The following is a 23,194-nucleotide window of genomic DNA, read 5'->3' on the forward strand; positions in this document are numbered from 1 at the left end:
GTGACATGTTGACCCCTACCTCCCCAGCTGCACGTAGCGGTAGCGTAGCGCTCGCGTAATAGGTGAGTAATCACCCCGCCTCCTGGTAGCTATGCTATGCGCGGTGACGTCACGAGCGGAGCCGAAGAGAGCCGAGCGGAGCCAAAGATAGCCGAGCCCCCGCAACCTGGTAACTATGCAATGCGAGTCAACAGTGGTGACGTAACAGGATGACGTGGCACTCATTACACAACAAGCCAGCACGGCAGCTATATAAGTGAGCTGCACAGCAGCTGCGAGTCAGTTGTACTGTGACAGTCGCGGAGTGTGTTATCAACGAGTTCTCAGTTCGCAAGTTACGAGCTACAGACGCGTGTGCGAGAATCAGTGATAGTTCGGGATAACCAGTTATATCTGGAGTGTGTAATTCAGGGAGACTTGTATAGCTCCCGCGTTATTAGTACGTGAAGACAAGTGAAGATTGTGTTAAGAGATTTTGTTGTAGGGTTTGTAAAGTGTGGAAACCCGTAATATTGTGATAATTAATTGTAGCCGTTATTTGTAGATTGTTAAATAAACCAATTAACCATCTCTACGGCGTCTTCAGTAACGAAACACGTTACAGTATATCGTATTGTAACATGTTTGGAGTAGGCACTTCCATGGTAATGAATACATGGAAATTGGGGAGTTCCCGCAGCGACAAATTGTAGTAACGAACTGTCATTGAGTAACAACAGATGAGACGAAACACGTTACTGGTGTAATCTATAAGGAGCGTTCCCAAAGCAACGGATTGCCGATTATGTGAGATCAAACCTTGACAAGGGTTGTCCTCTATTGAGTCCACATGCGGCTTATATAAAGGGCCTGGCCTTGAACAGACAGAGAGATATAGCCACCGAACAAGACAATCTTGGGATAGCTGCTGCCAGAGATAGTTGAGATGTCGCACTGGAGTATTGGGCCAGAAGTCAAGTGACACTGCAAGTGGTGATAACTGTAAGGTGTGTAAGAGTGAGTGTCAATAGATTCGCTAAATCCAAGACCCACGTGAAGTTATCTGTCGCGTGACATACCCAACATGTGACGACTGGTGTCAGAAGTGGGATCAGTTTGGATTCTGAGACGAATTTGGAAGAGTTATTAGACTAATGCCACACGAGCTAGAATGGACATACAACACATAATGGAACGTCTGTTAGTGGGCCAAGAACAAATGACTGGCCAAACTAGAGGACATACAGGCCAATATGAAAGCATGGCAAGAAGAGATGGCCGAAAACAAACCCAAAATGGACATAGAGACGACGGCCTGCCAAGAGATGGAGGCACATCAAGAAGAGAGGAAGCCGACCTCACTGGACGGGAAACATGAAGCGGAACAAGAAGAGGTCCCCAAAGTAGACGCTGAAGTAATGCTGGTCGGAGAACCAAAGAAGAAAAGGCACAAGGACCGAAAACTGGCCGCGGAGCGCTGACGCCAGAAACCAAAGATCTCAACACGGGAAAATTGTGGACCCCAGAAGAAATTGGCTGTCGCCTGCAGCAGGACGAGCCACCATGCGGAAGTAGCATGACAGACAAAGCAAACCGGCAGAAAGATGTCTGGTCGTCCAAGAATCGCCTGGGGCAAGAGAAGCGTCGGTAGGAGAAATTATATCAGGGCCAAGTATGAGGAAAGGATCAGGAGACTCAGAGAAAGAGTGCAGATTCTCCAAAAAGGAAGAATGGGAATAAAGAACATAGGCGACAGACGGCCGCTATGTCAGAAGAAAGAGGTGCCAACCAAGAACACCATCAGAGTACAGATCAGGACAGCGATCGCACCTAGGAAGGAGGAGAATTCGTAAGAAGACCTTCTACAAGACTGTCAGCAAGAAGATTGGAAAGTGAATAGCCGGATCTTCTGTCATCCTATCACAAGACAAGGATTGGACACTGTGGAGGTGTCGACCCCCTCCAAAACGAAAAAATGAAACGGCCTGTATGGGAGGAACCGGTAACATAGAATCACCGGCCTCCCCAGCAAGGATGAATGAGGGAATGAAAATGACGAATGAATGTGAGACGATATGATCAACAACCGCAGGACCATGGAAGTGCTCAGGGCGAGCACTCTGGAAGAAGGGGGCAGATGGAAGGATCGCGGATGGAAGAATCGAACATCAGAATGAAAGTAGGGCAGAGATACCAGTAGGAAGGTGAACACCCAAAACAAAGGAAGAACCTTTAGGCTGTTCGGGGACAAACAGCCTTTAGAAGGGAGCAACGTAATGTGTTTGGAGTACGCATTTCCATGGTAACGAATACGTGGAAATTGGGGAGTTCCCGCAGTGACAAATCGTAGCAACAAATTGTTGTTGAGTAACAATGGATGAGACAAAACATGTTACCGGTGTAATCTAAAAGGAGCATTACTGAAGCAACGGACTGCCAATCACGTGAGATCGAACCTTGATGAGGGGTGTCATCTATTGTGTCCGCACATGGCTTCTATAAAGGGCCTGGCCTCGAACAGACAGAGATAGAGCCGCCGAACAATACAATCTTGGGATAACCGCCGCCAGAGATAGTTGAGATCCAACCACAGTCAAGGATAGTTGATACGTCGCATTGGAGTATTGGGCCAGAAGTCAAGTGACACTGCAAGTGGTGATAATCGTAAGGTGTGTAAGAGTGAGTGTCCAATAAAGATTCGCTAAATCCGAGACCCATGTGAAGTTATTTGTCGTGTGATGTACCCAACACGTGACAGTATGCACAAACGTTCTTTATACTGCAGACTTTTAAAATCTTCCTCAGATTAAATGAAGAAATGGCTGTATAATCATTTGCTGGAATATGAATAAGATCCCACTGGATGAAATTGATAAACTATATCTAAGGAAGGTGGTTGATTCGGTTAGGAGGGAAGTATTGTACAATATTCTGACAGGGTTTGGGATACACATGAAACTAGTTAGGTTGATTAAAATGTGTTTAAACAAAACATATAGTAAAGTCCATGTAGGTAAACATTTTTCTGATAAATTTCCTATCCAGAATGGTCTAAAACAAGGAGATGCTTTATCGCCACTCATTTTCAACTTTGCTTTAGAATATGCCATTAGGAAGGTCCAGGGAAACCAGGTGGGACTGAAATTAAATGGGACACATCAGCTGTTGGTCTATGCTGATGATGTGAATCTACAAGGAGACAACATAGATACCAGAAAGAAAAAAACACAAACCGTATTTGATACTAGGAAGGAGGTTGGTCTACAAGTAAACACAGAGAAAACTAAGTATATGTTGCTGTCTCATCCCCAAAATGCACGACAAAATCATGACATGAAGACAACTAATACAAGGCTCGTCCACAAAGTAAGTTTCCCTGGGGCCGTTTACAGAAACAAAACACAATTTCATGGAAATATTTATTGCAACAGATACAGCAAGTGTTCAGCTATTTTTTCAACACAATCGCCACCGGAATTGAGACATCTGTCATACCGTGGGACCAACTTTTGAATACCTGTGTCACAGAAGTCTGCCGCCTGGGATTGGAACCACTGTGTGACAACCATCTCCACGCCTCTGTCATACTCAAAATGCTGACGCTCACCGGACAGGAGTTTCTTGAGGTGTAGAAAAAGATGGAAATCACTGGGAGCGAGGTCGGGGCTGTAGGGTGGATGATTAAACACCTCCCAGCTGAACTCCTGCAGGGGACTTGCTGTCCATCGAGCCCTGTGCGGCCTAGCGTTATCGTGCAGGAAGACAATACTGGCACTGTCTGTCCCAGAATACCGTGCACATCACTTTCTGCGCCGACGTCTGCTTGAATTTCGTCTTACAGGGAGATCCACTGTGATGCCAATGCATTGACTGCTGCTTGGTTTCTGGGGTAATGTGTGCAATCCACGTTTCATCATCTGTGATGATCCGGTCCAGAAACTCGTCGCCGTCATCATTCATGGTACCGCTGCAGAAACGTCAATGCTGACTCCATGCGCTTTGTTTTGTGTTCTGGTGTCAATTGCTTCGGCACCCACCTGGCGCACAATTTCCTGAACAACAGATGCTCTGTGACAATTTCGTGCAACAAGGAGCGGGAAATCTGCGGGACATGACTGCTGAGTTCCGTAATTGTGACGTGACGATTCTCCATAATGCGTTCCCGCACAAGCTCCACCAGGTCGTCTGTAATGATGGATGGCCACCCACTGCGCTTCTCATCATGCACACTTTGTCGACCTGCAGAAAAGTGTCTGCACCAGCGACGCACCATCTGCTTGCTCATGATGTTAGGCCCATAGACCCGGCACAGCTGACGATGAATTTCGATCAGCGCTATGCTCTGTGCATTCAAAAACTTTATCACTGACCGCACTTCACAGTCAGCGGGAGTTGGAATAAGAGCCTCCATCTTCAACAGCTGCAACGATGCTACTGTGGGAACGCGGGAAAATCCATTTGTGCATGCGCCATGCTACATCATTGCTCTATCACATACGCGCAGTTGCTTTGTGCAATATAAGGTTTGCTAGCCGTGGGATGGGTGGGAAACTTACTTTGTGGACGTGCTACGTAGATCCTTTGAAAATGTGTTACAGTTCAGATATTTGGAAACGAAAATAACAAATCAAAACCTGACTGAGGAGGAAATTAAGAGGAGATTGAACTCGGGTAATGCTTGCTACCATTCAGTCCAGAACCTTTTGTCTTCACGTCTGCTTTCTAAAATCATAAGAATTAGGATATACAAAATTATAATTTTGCCTCTAGTTCTGTATGGGTGTGAAACTTGGTCTCTGCCACTAAGGGAAGAATATAGACCGAGGGTGTTTGATAACAGGGTGTTGAGGAGAATATTTGGACCGAAGAGAGATGAAGTGACAGGAGGTTGGAGAAAACTGCATAATGAGGAGCTTCATAACTTGTACTATTCTCCAAGTATAATTAGAATGATCAAGTCAAGTAGGATGCGGTGGCAGGGCATGTAGCATGAATGGGGAGAAGAGGAATGCATATAGGATATTGGTGGGAAAGCCAGAAGGAGAGAGACCACTGGGAAGACCAAGGCGTAGGTGGGTGGACAATATTAAAATGGATCTTAGTGAGATAGGATAGGGTGGTATTGATTGGATTGATCTGGCTCAGGATAGGGACCAGTGGAGGGCTCTTGTCAACATGGTAATGAACCTTCAGGTTCCATAAAATGCTGAGAAATTCTTGAGTAACTGCAGAATTGGCGGCTCCTCCAGAGGGGCTCAGCTCCATGAATAAGTAAGTAAGGTTGATAAATGTGAGAATTACAGAGGCATACGTTCATTATGTGAAACATATAAAATAAAATCAAACAATTACACAGAGAATTAATGTAATATCTTAAGCAGTACTTTGGAAGAACAATCAGGATTTTGGAAAGGAAGATTATGTATCTATATTTTTCTTTCATAAAAATAATAATAGAAAAAAAGGAGTATAACATAGAAAGTCATAACATATATTATTTATAGTTCATGCAACAGCTTATAACATGGTCAAAAGGAAACAATTATGAAAACTGTTAACATTTTGTAACTTATATAATTACATCTGGTAAATATAATAGAAACTACGCATGTAAATTTTGTAGGAGATAGTGTGGCATATATGCTCAATGCAAAAACTGTGGAGTCAGAGAAACAGCTGTTGCTTGCGACTGGCTCCAAAACAGCATTCATTTCTGGGCAAGGTTTGGTATGCACATTCCTGCAACAACAGAGGTACTGTTGGAAATGGTGTTTTCTACTCAGTCTGTGCAAAAGGTTTATAAGGACAGCTGAAGAAAGAACAGTTCAGTTGGAAGGGACCACCATTCAGGGAGTACCTGAGCACAGACAGAGGAATAGCCACTGTTAGAAGCTGTTACCAGGAAAAGTCTAGTGAAGACACTGCAGCCTGGAAAGACTTAGTGTGTGCTGTAGTTACTTGTAGTTATGACCAGTAAGACTACCTTCATCTTGCAGTGTCCATGTTTTTTTTTTAGCCCTGTGAATATTGGTGTGGTGTTATTGTTATTTTTATGTGTCCCATTAGTATGCACTCCCCTGGAGTACACAAATCAATTCTTACCTACACAGCTGATTACTGAAGTTCCCTGTACTGTGGATCATTTACACCAGAAAATTACTTTACTCTGAAAGTGGTCAAGGAAAACTTATGCTTAAGAAGTGCTGCACTAAGTGACTGTCTATACTTGTACAATTTCTGCCTACATGAAGTGTGTAGATGTACCTCTGACACATGGCCTGATGCAGATCCTGTCTGCTGAGAGACTGGGTATTATCTCGTGCTTTCGTATCTTTTTGTTGACAGAATTAAACACTCCACCCCTGACTGGAAACATGAAATAGAAGCACTGGTCATCTGTGAAGGAAACATCCTGGAAAACAAAGAGTGTGCATTAATTCTATATGTCGTGTAATGCCCACAGCAAACTGAAAGTAAAATCTCTTTATTTAGAATATACTGTTAACTTTATAATATATTGTGACATGTTGCGCAAAGGAGAACCCCCCCCCACCAGCAGTGACACGGCGGGTGAGTCAGCGCTCCCCTCCCCCTCCTCCGCACAGTAACGTAACGGTGACGCAACAGGATTGTTACGGTAGTAACAGCGGTTACTACCGCTAGCGTTACTAGCAACACGGCGCCAGGCAACAAGGGTGCCTATTACGTGGCCGTTTTCCGTATGGTCCGATCAAGGCTACATGGGGAGCAGCGAAGGATATTCACAGTCAGTTGTACTGAGTCAGTCAGTCCTGGAGGTACTGAGTCAGTCAGTCCTCGAGCTACCTCCGAGTTAGTGCCGAGTTAGCCAGCAACCAGTCAGTTGTATTGTGCGTTTGGAGTGTACTAATTGTGATACTGCAGATAGCAGTAAGCATAAATCTGCAATTTGGGTGATTGTAAGAGCGAGTGTGAAATAAAATTCGCTACATCAAATACATCGAGAAGTTATTTGTCACGTTATATGCCCGATATGCGACAATATTGTTATTGAGTACATATTAAGTATGGTTTAATTGTACCATTAAGTTTTAAATTCCAACACAGGTGAGAGCTGAGGTATGCATTAATGACAGAATACTGGAACAAATTAATACTTTTAATTGTTTGAGATATAATATATCCTATGGAGCAGAAAATAACTTAAATGTAAAGATCATAAATTTTGTCAGAAGACTAGAAATTATAAATCAGTTCTTCAAGCCATCATTAGTTTCTAGGCACACAAGAACACAAATTTATAAGGCACTTGCTAGGCTGACATTGTCTTATGTTAGTGAAACATGGACAGTAAGAGAAAACTGGTATCAACAGAATTGTATTTAATGAGGAAGACTGCCAGATTCAGCCTCAAAACAATAAAAGAAACAAATTATAACAGAACTACAAATTTAACAAATAACAGATTTTATAGAATAGTACAGGGTTAAAAAAAATACCTTCAACAATCAAGCAAAAGGAAAAGGAAAAGGTTGGAAGGACATGTGAAATGATGGAAGGATTCTATTTTGTAATATCCATAACAGTCTCAGTAGACTCAGTACTCTAGAAAGGATGATGGTGGTGGTGGGGTTGACGGTGACGATGACAACGATGACACTGCACAGTTGAAGCTGTACACATACAAGGTTATACAGTCACCTTCTAGAACATGCACAGGTGAACCTTCAAAGCATACATTCTGGTACATGTATTGGATTTTATGAATATGGATTTCATAGGTGCACTGTATCAGTTACAAATGTAATTCAGTACTGACTGATTAATTGTAATATTATTACAATTATTTACTTTTCATACATTATCTATCATCCCATTTTTATTTAAAACTATGTTTTGGAGACTGGACTCTGCCTTCTATCTCTAGAGGGGATTTAGACCATAGGCCAACTTCATACAGTCAGGAATACCTGATACTTCTTTTATGCAGTGTTTTGAATATTTATATAAAACAATGGGTCAGTGACTTTCATATGGTGAAATATAATTTTTTTAAAATACTGGTGTAATTGTAATATTTTACTTTTACTACTCATTTATTTATGTCCTCTGAGTCTGTGCACTACAGCAACAAAAGCAAAAGCTATCTTAATTCTTTAAAGAATTAAGATAGCTTTTGCTATCATTTTGCTTTAAAGTTTAAAATATCACAATAATGAATAGGAACTGTTCAGTTAAGTCGCCATCAATAAATGTTCAGTTTTGTATATCTTATTTTTGGGTCTAAATTGAAATTGCACGTCATGCATTTATATGTTCACCAACATTTTCAAGTGCTAGAACATTATGAAACTTTGCTGGAATAACTGTACAGAATAAACATGATATGAGTAAAATGATAACAAATCCTGTTTAGTTTGGAAATTCATTTCATGAAGTTAATCTATAGTGTTTTGTACTTTTGCAGTTCCAAAGAACATTATCTTCATCCTAAGAAATTTTATCAATTTCAACTTGCTACCCAGCAGTCATGCTTAGAGAAACTAATAAAATAAAAGTTAATAACATTAATGATAACAGGATACCCACATTAAACTAAACTGACTTGATTTGTATTTCGAGTTAGGCATGTGGAAAATAAGGCATACAAAATTTAGGGCTGAATATTACTTACCTTGGAGTCTGAAGACAGTCTCCTCCTTGTAAAACTTAATGTAGTGACACCATCTTGAATACGGCCACTCATGTTGTAGATATCTTGTGAGGTGTCAAGTAGTGGGGATGTATAACCTCCAATCCATGTATCCATAAAGAATGCACGTCCATTCTTGTCCACCCATCCCAAGATGGCATCACTTTGGGACTGATCATAAACAAATAGATTCATGTTATTAGATTATGTTATATGCGATGAATGAATCTTGAAATGTCTGAGTTCAGTATCATGTGTTTATATGCAAGATTGAAAATCAAAGGGTTCTGGGTTTCATCCTGACTCCTGCCACTCCCTGTGTCCTAGTATGATACTATGAAAGTGTATGTAGGAATAAAACTAGAGCTCCATGCATTCTTATCCTCAAAACGAGTCAAAGTTTACATTTACATTCATTTTTCACTTCATGGGTGCAGTCATCTCACTGTAGGGCTGGATATAAAACATGTCACATATTACAAATTCATGATGACTACACGTCATTTGTCCTTGGTCCAATAAAATATATAATCAGGCCTCACACAGATAGCTCAAGTTGTCAGGACAACACACATAGGTTGTGGAGAAACCACTTTCAAATTCACACCTTGCCATTCCAGACACTGGCAAGCCATATGAGCCATACAGCTGAGATGTAACTTTCAGACTCTGGCCCTCCTTGAATGGAGGCTACATAGTCAGTGGCAGCAAAGATAAAATTACTGCACTTAATGGGATTTGAAGCATAGTCCTCCAGTCCATAACCACACAATTTACTGATTACTCTACCTGGCAGTGCTGCCATTCATATTGAAAATAAAAAAAAATGAAGACTAGCAGTATAATGGCAACCAATCCTTTGGAAATGAGAATAGACCCAAATGCCAATATGTTAGATTTTATTCATTGGAGAATATCCAATGGACTCGTGGCGTTTGCACTTATTTCTAAATTGGAGGTATACAGACCACTGCTATGTAATTTATATTTGTTCACAGATTCTAGTTGGTGGTATATTACATAGATATATTTTACCATAGCTGTAAATATTGCTACTTTCCAACTAGCATTCTTTTCTATTTTTCAGTTTCTTTTGACTAAAGAGTTTGTGTCTGACATGACTACATCCTCTGTCTCCCTTTAGCAACCCTTAATGATATGACTGGTTGAGTTGTGAGGAAGGTGACATGGAATTTTGAGATCAGTCAGTGCATCCCTCAGAAATGGGGAAGTGGATCTGTGTTTACAGACCCCATAAAGACATTAATTTTGTATTATAAATGATCATGTTTAGACATGCTAGTAATAATTCTATTTTTGTGGACTATTATTTGTAGTGTATAGTGTGAGGAAGATGGTGTCAGTCCTCAAAATGTTTACTGCTGTTTTACTGGTCCCTTGCGGTCAGCATTTCTTATGAAAAACTGGATGTCATAAATGAGAAAACTTGTGTGTAGAATGTTAAAAACCATAACTCTTGACTGTATATAATACGACTATGACTGATTTAAATATAATGACATAGACATATAAGCACAGAGCCCATGGTTAATCTGCAAAATGGATAATTCATCCTCAGATAACTGAAGTCTGTGAACGTGCGTGCATGCGTGCAGTATACATACAGAGAGAAGGGAAGTATCGGTGCATTATTATATTATGGCATGCAGGCCCATTCCTAGACAATGACCGCTAAATAAGCGACTATATAACAGCTCTTGCTAAGTAATGGCCCTACAAACAACGGCCGTTGCTACGTAATGACTCACTAGTGATCATTTGGGAACCCCATCAGACACAAACACAACATCTGCACAGCAACAGTGGAATAGTGTTTTCTGTGCAATCCATGCCAGGATGATATAAGCAGGACAGGTCAGTGAAAGAACAAAAATATGGCCATGGGTCCCAAGGGGGTACGAAACCAAGAATGACTGTGGTGTTGAGAGCCAGCAGAAATTTACTGGACTGGAGAGCACAGAGTCAGGGGTCAGGGTGAAACACTGGTCTTTATTGAATTTAGTTATCTGAATGAAACGTTTGCTGGAGAGAGTGGTTTTTGCAGACTTCACTTTATATAGTGTGTTCACGGCCAGCTCCAGTCTGGCAAAGGCGGTGCTGATGAAGTTTTCCACCTGGCTGGAGGTATGTGCAGTGCTGTGTGAAACATCAAAACTTGTGGTGAACATGAGTGTATACCAAGATGGCGGACTTCCCAGTACCAGGATTTCAGATATACTAGACAGAGGCTAGCATCGCTGAAATCTGAATCATGAATAAATACCCAGAAGTAGCGTGTGTAATGCAACAAGTGTATAGAGTACTGTGACAATGAGAACCTTGCCAGATGCATGCCGGATAGTGGGGGAAAGCTCTGAAGGGACCTCTATTGTAAATAATGCAGAGGAAAACAGAGCAAACTTTTGTGAATGTCTAAACATTTTTTTTAATTTGCTTAGTGGGGGGTGGAGTCCAGCTGGGTTCACTCGGCATGTCAGCCACTTATTGGTCTACTGTACCTGCCCTGGGTGATTATGATGATGGAGAATTTGGTGGAATGAAGACTGGCAGGGGAAATATAAGTACTCAGAGAAAACCTGCCCCAGTGCCACTTTGTCCACCACAAATCCCACATGACCAAACCCGGGCCATCGTGGTGGAAAGCCAGCGACTAATCACTTGAGCTATGGTGTGGCCCTTTGTGAAGGTCTAGATGAGAAGCTGCTTCTTAGCACTCTTTATGGCACGTACATGGTAACAGTGAATGTACTGAAGGCTGTCTTGAAGGTGAGTGCACAGGCAGGACAAAGTGATGTAGTGAACCAAACCTCAGTGGGATCAACGGCCCAGGATGATCACTTCCAATAAGTACAGAGATGAAAGAGGCATATCTCTCATAATGCCTAACAGACAGCCAAGAAGTTGACTAAACTAGTCCCAACATCTGAAGCTGTCAAACTGCAACTTCCACACCTTTCTGAACTACTGACATGGGTACAGAGACTACTGAAGCAGAGAACACATTACTGGAGCAGGAGGCTTCCAGAAAGCCAGGTAGGCCACCACCAATAAGGTTGACTTCTACCACAAGCCTCATTTGACTTGCCTCAACAAGAAACTTAATCAAGAGATATTCAAGCTGAATAGCCTTAACCATATTATCATCAAGGTAGAGCTCAGACTGGCCTTATGCAGTGCTACAACTGCCAAAACTTTGGCCATGTCTGGACCAACTGCAAGCAACTCCCATGACATTTGTGATGCAGTGCATAGAGAATGCCCTGAAAAGATATGTGCAGAACCTACTCCAAGCTGCTGCCATTGCACTCTAGGAGAAGGAGGGAAACCTAATCCATCGTCATACTGAGGCTACAGTCATGTGAAAGGAAAGCGGAACAGAAGAAAAGCATAATGAGCTCTCATAGGATCCTCTAGGACAGTGTTCTGCAACTTGTGTCCTGCGGCATACTGGTGTGCTGTCACAAGGTGAAAGGTGTGACGCGAACTTTTACCTATTGCAGGAAATTAATTGTCGAATTTTATTCGTTTTATTTTATCCCAGTTACCGTGTTTCATATGCCTGTATTTTATTCTCAGCCACTGCACTGATTAAATAAGATGCTGCTTGTTTATTCTTTATTACATGCCGTGATTTTTTATGTACAGTAATGTTGTATTCTAAGAAATTAAATGTAAATTATTTACTCACAGTTGTTGTTACTCGTATATCATAGTTTTCATTACTGATTTGTTTTTATTTTTCTCGCATCTACGCGGCTTCTTTGATATACTTGCCGCATGTTCTGTATGCTTTTCCCTAAAACTGCAGAGATTAGCAAGGGTTTCCTTGTCTTTTATAACGCTGTTTTGGTATTTGCCCCTTTGTTAGAAGTTAGAGCTTCTTCAACTTTATGACTTTCTTCCTGTAATGATGCACCCACCGATTGTTGGGCTTCATTTAAAATTATAAATATTTAAAAAATAAGTCGGTATATGTGTCACTTCCGCTCGAAGGGTAGAGGTCCCGCGTCTTACAATTGTTTCAGTTCTATCACAGCTGTGCTCTGAAGTAGTTCGAAAATTGTGGTTGCTAGTTAGTCTTGCTATTTTCTATTACTATTAGACTACTTTAATTTTTTCAAGATGGATAAATTCCTTATACGGAGTGTTTCGTCCACGAGTGCAAGTAGTGAAAGCATTGAGCCCGAAAAAAAGAAACAAAAATTAGTACACCGGCAGTATAGTGATAATTACTTATCTTATGGGGTTTTTTGGTGCGGTGATAAAACGTGCCCAATCCCCGAGTGTATCGTTTGAGGTGAAAAACTCAGTAATGCTACTATGGTTCCCAGTAAATTGAAACGACATTTGTCAACAAAACATTCTTCTCTAACAAGCAAAGGTGTCAATTATTTTCGTCGATTGTTGGAACAAAACAAAAAACAAAGAACGTTAATGACTGTGACAGTACGTGTATCAGAAAAAGTACCGAAAGCAAGTTATAAGGCAGCTGAAATTATCGTAAAGGCCAAAAAAAACACACGCAATAGCTGAAACGTTGTTAATGCCTGCTTGTAAAGAGATGGTGAAAATAGTCCTGGGTTCAGAAGCTGCTAGTGAAATATCAACAATTCCTCTCTCTCCTGTCACAATCAGTCACCGAGTTATTGATATGTCCAGTGACACTGAAGCCATAATGAAAGAGAAAATTAACAGCAGTCAGAAGTTCTCGCTTCAGATCGACGAGTCCACCAATATTAGCGGCCACGCACAACTTCTTGCTTACATTCGACACATCAGTGGAGATGTAATTGGAACAAATTTCTTTTTTTTTGCAAAGAATTTCCCGAGCGAGCCACCGGTGAAGAAATACTTTGTGTCACCAATGAACGCTAATGAATATGTGTTACATAATGAATTAAAATGGAAGGATTGTGTTAGTGTCTGTACAGACTTCTATGACAGGCTGTATTAAAGGATTTGTAGCTAAAGTAGGCAAAGTAAATCCTAACATACCATGCGATCATTGTCTCATTCACCGCGAAGCCATTGTTGCTAAGTCTTTGCCATCTTCTCTGAAAGTTGTGCTGGACGAAGTAGTAAAAGTCGTGAACCTCATCAAATCGCGGCCCCTAAATTCGCGGCTTTTTTCCGTTTTGTGTCAGGAAATGTAATCAGAACACACTACACTCCTACTACATATAGAAGTATGGTGGTTATCATGAGGAAAAGTGTTAACGTGAATATTTGAACTTGATGAGGAAGTACATGCATTTTTAACTGTTGTGGGGCATGAGTACGCGAATTTATTTGCAGATGATGAATGGGTATGTAAGTTTGCATATCTTTCCGATATTTTCGTACACTTGAATGAGCTGAACAGAAAGATGCAAGGTAGGAACGAAAATATTCTAACTAATATGGATAAGATACAAGGATTTGTAAATAAGCTGAATTTGTGGATACATAGAATTACAGATGGGTCGTTTGAGATGTTCCCGACTGTATGGTCACTTGCTGACGACAATAAAGTGGTGATGGACACAATTAAAGAACATTCAGTAATGCTGCAGTAGAAATCCAGTAAGTATTTTGGAGAGAGTGTACAAGATTTTGACTGGGTTCATGATCCATTTGTTGCGAATTCAGAACATCTTCCGATTAATATACAAGAGGAACTCGCAGATTTAAAAGCAGACAGAACACTGAAACTAGAACTCCTCGAAGTGCCTTTGGATACGTTTTGGTTGGCAATAAGGAGTGAATACCCGGCTATTTCCGAGATGGCAGTTAATGTGTTATTGAGATTTTCAACTACATATTTGTGTGAACTGGGCTTCTCGACGTTAACTGAAATTAAGACATCAAGAGGGAGCGGCTCAAATCCATCGATGAAGAAGTGAGACTTGCATTGTCAATGATTCCACCACGGATCAGTTGCCTGTGTGCAGCTAAGCAGGCGCAAGTATCACAATGAAGGTATGAGTAGAATTATTTACTTTAATAGTAACAGAAGTGTATTTTCTACACTCTACAGTGAATTAAAGTTCACTGTTAATAAACACACGAGTCAATTTCTGTTTAATGATAATAAAATAACAATATAATAATATTATAGTAATAAGGTGATCACATTACGTATTTATATTAATTGTCTGATACCATGCGTTTTTGAGGAGAATAACATTTTGGTGTGCCATGTTGAGTCATGGATACTTCATGGTGTGCCGCAAGTAGAAAAAGGTTGCAGAACACTGCTCTAAGAGGACCAGAGCAGTCCTATACAGCTATACTACATCAAGACATATATTATCAGCAACCACAGGCACCACAGATGGGAAAAGCTTGCAGTCCCCTGCGCAGGAGCATTTGCCACAACAGGAAATTCAGAAAACAGGTCTGTCAGTACATGCTCCTTGTTTGTCTAATGGATGGACAAAAGGTGCCAACTGTTGTTCATGACTCTTTAGGAGTAACATATCAATCAAACAAGATAGTCAATACAACTGTAGGTTGTTTAGGAAACAAGTTCACATCTCAAGACGTGTGACGAAAGCCATGAGTAATGAGTGGAGACTAGAGTCCAAGCTCTGCTTGCATCTGCAGATGACACCCCAACAGAAAATGTAAGGTCATGTGACATACAGAAATTAGTAAACACGGTGAAGTAAGAAAGGCTTGTGGACTTCACAGATTTGAAACAAATGCCTCAGGCATCTTCAAGGAGACCACTGGTACATATGACACATTTATTTAATCACTGCTGTCGGCTGTCCCATTTTCCAAAGCCTTGGAAATAAGCAAAAGTTATAATGGTACTGAAACCTGGTAAGGACACAAAATTCCCTCAAAATTTGTGTCTGATTAGCCTCTTGTTCACGGCAGGCATGCTATTCAAAAAAGATGCTATTCTGAAAATAGTCCAAAGGTATATTGAAGAAAGAGGCCTGTTTAATGAAGCCCGTTTGGTTTCTGGGCTTGTCACAGCATAACACGTCAAAATATGGGGCTCACGGACCACGTCACCTTAAATGTCAAGAGTAAATGCCTATGGCTGCTGTATTCTTGGATACTGACGGAGTCTTTGATACAAGATGGCACCTTGGCTTTCTCTATAAATTATCTTTATTAGGATTTTCGATCAGTCTAATCAAGCTTATGAGCTCTTTTCTTTCTGACAGAAAAGTCAGAGGATTGATCGAAGGTGAAATGTCTGCACCAAGGGATGTACGACAGGTTGTCCTGTCCCCAAGATTGTACAGCATATGTATAAATGATACACCCCCAAAACCTGGTGTGTATCTAGGTCACTTTGCTGATCACACCTGCATATATGTGGCAGACCGCAAAGAAGGTTATGGTCTCAGAAGGCTGCCGCAAGGTCTCAGTGCTACTGACACCTGGTGTGAGCACTGGAACGTAAAAATCAATGAAGATAATACTCAGGCCATCTACTGTTCTCATAAACTTAGGCCGCTTGAGGTTCATCTTACACTGAATGGACATAATATCCCCTTTGTCAATCATGTACAATATCTCACTGTAATCTTTGATAAGAGGATTACATGGAGATTACACGCAGAAATGGTTGAAGCTAAGGCCCTCAGAACATATATTTCAATCTACCCCCTATTCAAAAATGAGCATTTAAGCACCAAAATTAAACTAACCCTCTGTAAAGCACTGCCCAGATCAGTAATTACTTACACTTGCCCTGCCTGGGAATTAGCTGCAGACAGTTGTCTCTTAAAATTGCAGCGCCTGCAAAACAAGGTACTCCACACCACTGGAAATTTTCCAAAGTGCACATTGGTCCACGATTCAACCTTCCATATGTATACAATTATATAATAAAATTGTGCAAGAAACAAGCAGAAGTCATACAAAATCATGAGAATGAACATGTTTGCAGTGTAGGACAAGACGAAGTCAGACTTAGAAAAAGTAAGAGGCTTAAGCTTGGCAGCGGTCAAGCTTATGATCATTTAAGTGACTATGGTGCTGTGGTAGATAGTAAAAGAGTCATAATCTGCTTTGGGGAGAGGACCTATATATATTGCACAAGGAAGAATATTCAATAACATACTATATGTGTGATACATACACTTGACAAAGGTGAAGCCTGTTCATTAGAGACAAACCCAACTTGTCATCAAAGAGGATGTTACATAAGGACTGTGACTGCAAGGGTTCACTTGAAAAATAAATCTCTGGTTGTGAGTCTCAAGGGGCTTGGAGCCAAGATGAGCTGATCAATAGTAAACTGCCAGTTGTAAAGTAACTCTGACTCTGATTGAGTCAATCAGCAAGTTGGTGGATGAACGAAGGTTAGTTGGTGGGTTAGTGAGACAGCTACTGGGTTTCAGTCATTGTGAGCTGTTATTGTTAGAAGTTGGTAGCTAAGGCCAGAAACATTTTGGGACCCAGAGGAAGGAGAACACCCACCATTGGAAAGCCGCTACCAAGCAATGGCAGTGAAGACATGACTGTGGACACTAGTGTGTGTGTGAGCGTGCGTGCGTGTAAACTTCTTACCTGTGGGTGCTAGTTTTGCACTAAAATCCAATATGTATTTCTTCGCTTTTCTTCACTGCACTTTGATGCCTACATGTGTATACATAGGAACTATGTCTACCATCAACACAACAAACACTCAGTTTTAATTTTAATTAAAACTGAGCATTTGTTTTGTTGACAGTAGATATAATTCCTATATATACATATCTGAAACACACAACAGGATGCAACCAATCAAGATAATTTGATGCCTAGGCCCACTCAATAAATTCTGTTTGTAACCTTGTCAGTCTGTCATACTTTGAATCAGTCCCCTAGGATACCGATCAGTCCATGACTGAGTACTACTAGTGCTGCTGGTCTCTACCAGCAGATCCAAGTTAATGCTGATGTGGTATGAAATATAGCAGAAGTGTGTGTTTACCTACTGATGAGACAGTGGTTTTCTTTTTGTCAAGATAAGGGTATTGCTAAAGCAGGAATGTTAAGTGACGGGACATTTAAATTCCGGTAGTGGTAGCAGGACAGAGTTAATTTAAATCCTGCCACTGTAGAGTAATAAAAATTGTAATCATGTTACTCAAAATGCTGTGATTTCTACAATTTTTGAGATAAACGAACGAAATAAACGCTGCTTTTATCTAGAAAGAATATAGAATCAGATATTGTATTTTACAGATTTTAGAATCTGTAAAAATTTTTGCACTGATTCCAAAAAAAAAATCCCAATTTTGAATATCTGTCCACAAAAATGCAGAAAGTTTCTGCACAAAACGTTTCTTCAGTATAAATGCATGCTGATGACATCCTCTCTTCCTGTGTCTCATCCTTCAAAGGGGGGAGGAAGGTAATGTTTGTCCTGCACATTCTCCAGTCACGTCGTAACCTTTCTACTATCGCATGAGTGGGCGCAAGTCTTATCGTAATTTATACTTCAGAAACATTGCCTCTTTATATCTCGGGCTAGACAAACAGAGCGGCCTCTCAATCTCATCTTCTTCCATGCAAAATGGAGCTATGTTGGACAGTTCAAATTGCGATGTTTTATAAGCGTTATGATTCTGTTTACATTTTGGACTAAACACACAGAGCTACTGTTCTTGGAATGCCTTTCAGTCTCGTCTGTAATGCATTCTGAATCGGTGTAATTTATGAGCGGCTTATTGCATGCGAAATGGGGCCATGGTGGATACTTGAAATTGTGATGTTTTTAAGCGATGTGATTAGAATTGTCCTTCAGAAACCCTGACTGTGCATATATCGAACTACCCAAACAGAGGTACTGTTCTCAGCATAGCCATGCACTACCAGAACGTTCTAGCCTAGCGCGCTGTGTTGTGAATAAAACATCGCAATTTGAACTAGCCAGCATGGCCTCGTTTCACTTAGAAGAAGACAAAATTGAGAAGCAGCTGATTATTGACACCGATTCAGACTGCGGTACAGAATATTCTGATAGTGGCGAGGAAACAACGGGCTCAGAACCCGAAGTCGACAAAGACCCATCATCTTCGTCGGCAACCTGGGGACCACCACACCAGCATGGCAGGAGGCGTGTGAATAGTTATTCCGGTGGAGCTGTGGGGTTAAATATTAATGAAGCTCCACACGTAAATGAGGATTCCACCCCTTTCTGTGTTTTCATGCTATACTTTGCAGGGATTATCCGTCTGCTGGCGGAAGAGACTGAAGAAAGGTGACATTCATGTTAGGGTGAGACAGAACTTGACAGCACTAGTTTGGAAGGACAAACGTGACGTCTACATGCTGACAAATATGCACTCTCCTCCAGCAGAAGGCAGTTTCTGTGATGAGCACGGGAATGCCATCAATCCAGCAATTGTTGCTAACTACAACAAGCACATGGGTTACGTCGACAAAGCGGACAGAATGGCAAACAGTTATAGCATCTGTCGTCGAACGTGGAAATGGACAAATAAATTATTTTTCCATCTCCTGGATCTGACGATTCTGAACAGTTATATCCTGTTGTCATCCTGGGGCGTGAAATTGTCACACAGAGAATTTCGTCTCGCCCTTGTGCGGAACATGCTCAGCATGATGGGAGGGGCCCCCTCGCCTTCAACGGCCCAGGGGTCGAACCCCTGCCATTTCATCGGGATCATTTCGAATAGAGGAGGCCAAACAACAGCACTGGCCGACTTCCTCTACTTCGAAATTGAGGTGTCGAGTGTGCTTTTCGCGTGGGAAACGAAGAACTGTCTGGATAAAGTGCGTGAAGTGTGATGTGGGACTCTGCATTTCCGGATGTTTCCAAGATTTCCACACGAAGCCAACATTCTGTTAGACGACGCAGGTGGGAAGAGAGACAACTTATAAAGCTGGTGACCAAAAATCATGTAAGTAGAAAAAGAATTTATAACTTAAAATTAGATTTTAAAAAGCCGACCGCACGCGTGGACTACGCGACGACATATGGCATCATTCGTCCCCTTGACTTTATTTTCATGACGCCATATGGCGTCGCTTGGCTCTTAAAGGTTAAAATTTAAAAACCACTAGTCTTCTCAATTGTTCATTTCGCTGTTGCTAAGAGGTTTTGATATATCAGAATCTTACTGATCCCTTGTGATGTGGAAATTNAATAACTTAACTGGTCAAGGAATTCCCCACTCTTGTTGACACAAAGTTTCATCATTTGCGTTAACAAAAGCTCACCATTTGGGCCCTATGCTGAACCAGTTCAGTGCAGCCAACTCCTTCAAATCACACTTCTGTTAAATCTATTTTAACACTCTCTTTCCATCCGTGCCTAGGTCAACGCGCCCCTTCCCTTCCATTGAGGTTTCCATATTAAAATGTATTATCACATTGGCCCCTTGCATGCTATATGTCTGACCCATCCAATCCTCTTTGATGTAATCCCCTAATAATAGTTCCTCGTTATGTCCAAATCATCTCCTCAGCATTGCATTCTCATAATATGGGTGTTCTCGTAGGATCAGAAATCAACAGGTAAAATTATTTTACTGAAAACAGAGTTGAGCTACCTGCAGAACACAAAACACAGCTTAGGGCAGTGCTGTCCAACGTTCTTATGTACTCACGCACAATTCACTGATGCCTATTGAGGTGCAGGTGCCACCACACACTACTACTACTACTACTACTACTACTACTACTACTACTACTACTACTACTACTACTACTAATAATAATAATAATAAAATTTTTTGAAAATATTTAACAGTACTCAGACGTTCAAAAATGTCTCTTGTCTTACAATTTGAATTAATATCAAAAATCGGCTCAATTATATGTGGTTACGGAGGGCGCCAGAAAAATATACCACGGGCGCCGTGTTGGACAGGGCTGGTTTAGGGTTTCAAGAACCATGTCCATATTTTTAATGGTATCTGAATGAGTTAAAATGCTGAATTATCAAAATAAATTATTGATGTCCATTTTAATGACTGTATTACTCACCATTTTTGTATCATTTGAGAATGCAATTCCTGTCCATGTAGTAGTGTGTTTTGTCTCGACAGTGAAGCGTACTTCATCCTTCTTGTAGAGGTGTTCCCACTTTGCATAATATTCACAGTTGTGTTGCTCTGGATCACAGTTTCTTGGTGTCCGCCAGTGACCACCACATATACTGGGATCTACCACTGTTGATGTCTCTGATAGATGGACTGACTCTTCTGTGAGAACATAAATTAAGAGCACCATTACTTCAGACTATGTCTCAGTAGTATGAACACTATGTTCACAGCTGCCTACAAGCAGGTAGCTCTAGCCTTGTATTTGGCAGGTACTTGATTCAGATCTGAATGTTAGTGTCTTCCCTGAAGGAGATTTTTATGATATTCAGTATCTTCAGGCAAATGTGTAATGGTACTCACAGGCAAGGGCTGTCTCTACCACATTCTTACATTTTCACAATTCACAATCATCTCTCCATCTCATTCAATAAATTGTGGAGAAGCAAGACATATGCTGTTTTTATTATTTTGTGGAAAAAAGAAAACTACACTCAGCTCTCGATTATCCAGGTACAGATAAACTGGTTTGCGGCTTAACCGGGTTTTTTTTGAGGCTTATATGTTGTTTAATATTCATTCACTTTTGTTTCACATGGTGAGTTGTAACACTATTTTCACACTAGTGTGAACTGAGCTCTGCATTTTTTGGTCCCATTATGCTAACACAATGTTCTGGGGTAGGAATGAAAGAATGCAAGGATTTGTGGAAAGTTTCAAGGACAGATACACCTCCCTAGTTAGTCTCTTTGTATCAATCTTCAAGTGTGTTAGCAAAATGTCAGGGTGTAAAAGGAAGCGTGTTGCGTTAAGTATTCAAGAGAAAATTGAAATTATCAATCAGTTGGGAAAAAGAGGTGTAGTTAAACAATTAGCAATGTAATATGGTATTGGAGAACAAACTGTTCGTGATTGGAAAAAGCAAAAGAATCAATTGATTTCCTTCGCTTTGTCTTTTAATTCAAGTGGAATGAAGAAGAGAAAAACCATGAAAAAATCAACATATGATCATCTCGACAAAGCAATGCTGATCTAGTTTAATCAACTAAGGGCACAGGGAACAACAATAACAGGAGCAGTTTATGCTACACAAGCGAAATTCTTTTCTGAAGCACTTGAACTACAAGGAAGTTTTGACGCTTCTTCTGGTTGGCTAACACGTTTCAAGCAGTGTCATGGAATACGAGACATTAGTATTCAAGGCGAGAAGTTGTCAGGGGACTTGTTATCATCAGTTCAATTTTGCACCAATTTTGATAGTTTCGTGAAAAGTGAACATCTGCTGTCAGAACAAATCTATAATGCCGATGAAACGGGTCTTTATTGGAAATGCTTCCCAACCAGAACTTTGGCATTTCAAAATGAAAGGCTCCAGGTGATTAATCCAGTAAGGAGAGATTGACAGCCTTGTGCTTTTCTAATGCATCNGAGACATTAGTATTCAAGGCGAGAAGTTGTCAGGGGACTTGTTATCATCAGTTCAATTTTGCACCAATTTTGATAGTTTCGTGAAAAGTGAACATCTGCTGTCAGAACAAATCTATAATGCCGATGAAACGGGTCTTTATTGGAAATGCTTCCCAACCAGAACTTTGGCATTTCAAAATGAAAGGCTCCAGGTGATTAATCCAGTAAGGAGAGATTGACAGCCTTGTGCTTTTCTAATGCATCAGGAACACACAAACTAACACCAGTAGTTATCAGCAAAGTGAAAAGACCAAACTCTTTTAAAGGAACAGTAGCTTCAAGTCTGCCTATCCATTATTTTAATCAGAAAGGAGCTTGGATGAATAGAGCGATATTTAAAGAATGGTTTGATTTTAAATTTGTGCCTCAAGTTCGTGACCATCTAAAATCCTAACAAAAGTCTCCTGAGGTCAGATGATGGAAATATTTTTGTGAAATATTTCCCTCCTAATGTTACCACACTTATCCAACCAATGGATCAATGAGTTATCTCAAGTATGATGAGAATCTACAGATCAAATTTTCTACAAAAGTACATCGATGAAGGCAATGATCTGATGTGTTTCTTGAAGTCTTTTTCAATGTTAGATGCCATATACGAGATTTCAACAGTGTGGGATACAGTAAAGCCATCTGTATTGAAAAATTAATGGAAGAAACTGATGCCTTTCATCACTAATGAAGATGATGAAATCCATGGATTCACTGGATTCAGTGAAAATGAGACAGCCCTAGAATTGACAAAATTGGCTAACCAAGTTCATGGTGGTGAAGAAGTCAACGAGGAAAATATAAGAGAGTGGTTTGACTGTGACTCGTGTGAGCCGGGCTTCGAAATGTTAAGCAGTGACGAAATCGTAACTTCAGTGGGAGTGCAGCCAGAAGAGCGAGAAGAAAGTGAGAATGAGGAAGAGGTGGACAGTGCTGCTCTTAATCGTTTGGAATCCTTACTAGACTATCTTGAGAGTGAAGAGAACAATTTATTAAGTGACAAGCTAATAATACGTAGACTTTGTACAGATATCCGTAAAAAGGAAAATGCCGCGAAAAAGCAAAG

General features: G+C 40.7%; 1 protein-coding gene across 1 annotated transcript in view; it reads right to left on the reverse strand.

The window, feature by feature from the left end:
* The window catches only part of LOC111873850, a gene marked incomplete at its 5' end in the record, with an annotated part of 63,007 nt that overhangs the window by 9,796 nt on the left and 30,017 nt on the right, over window positions 1-23,194 (reverse strand). Inside the window, 3 exon segments of the mRNA XM_023868881.2 lie at window positions 6,244-6,391; window positions 8,633-8,821; window positions 20,615-20,832. Of these exon segments, the coding sequence (XP_023724649.2) occupies window positions 6,244-6,391; window positions 8,633-8,821; window positions 20,615-20,832 (555 nt within the window).

The sequence above is a fragment of the Cryptotermes secundus genome, unplaced genomic scaffold (genome assembly GCF_002891405.2).
Source record: "Cryptotermes secundus unplaced genomic scaffold, Csec_1.0 scaffold414, whole genome shotgun sequence".
NCBI classification, from domain to species: domain Eukaryota; kingdom Metazoa; phylum Arthropoda; class Insecta; order Blattodea; family Kalotermitidae; genus Cryptotermes; species Cryptotermes secundus.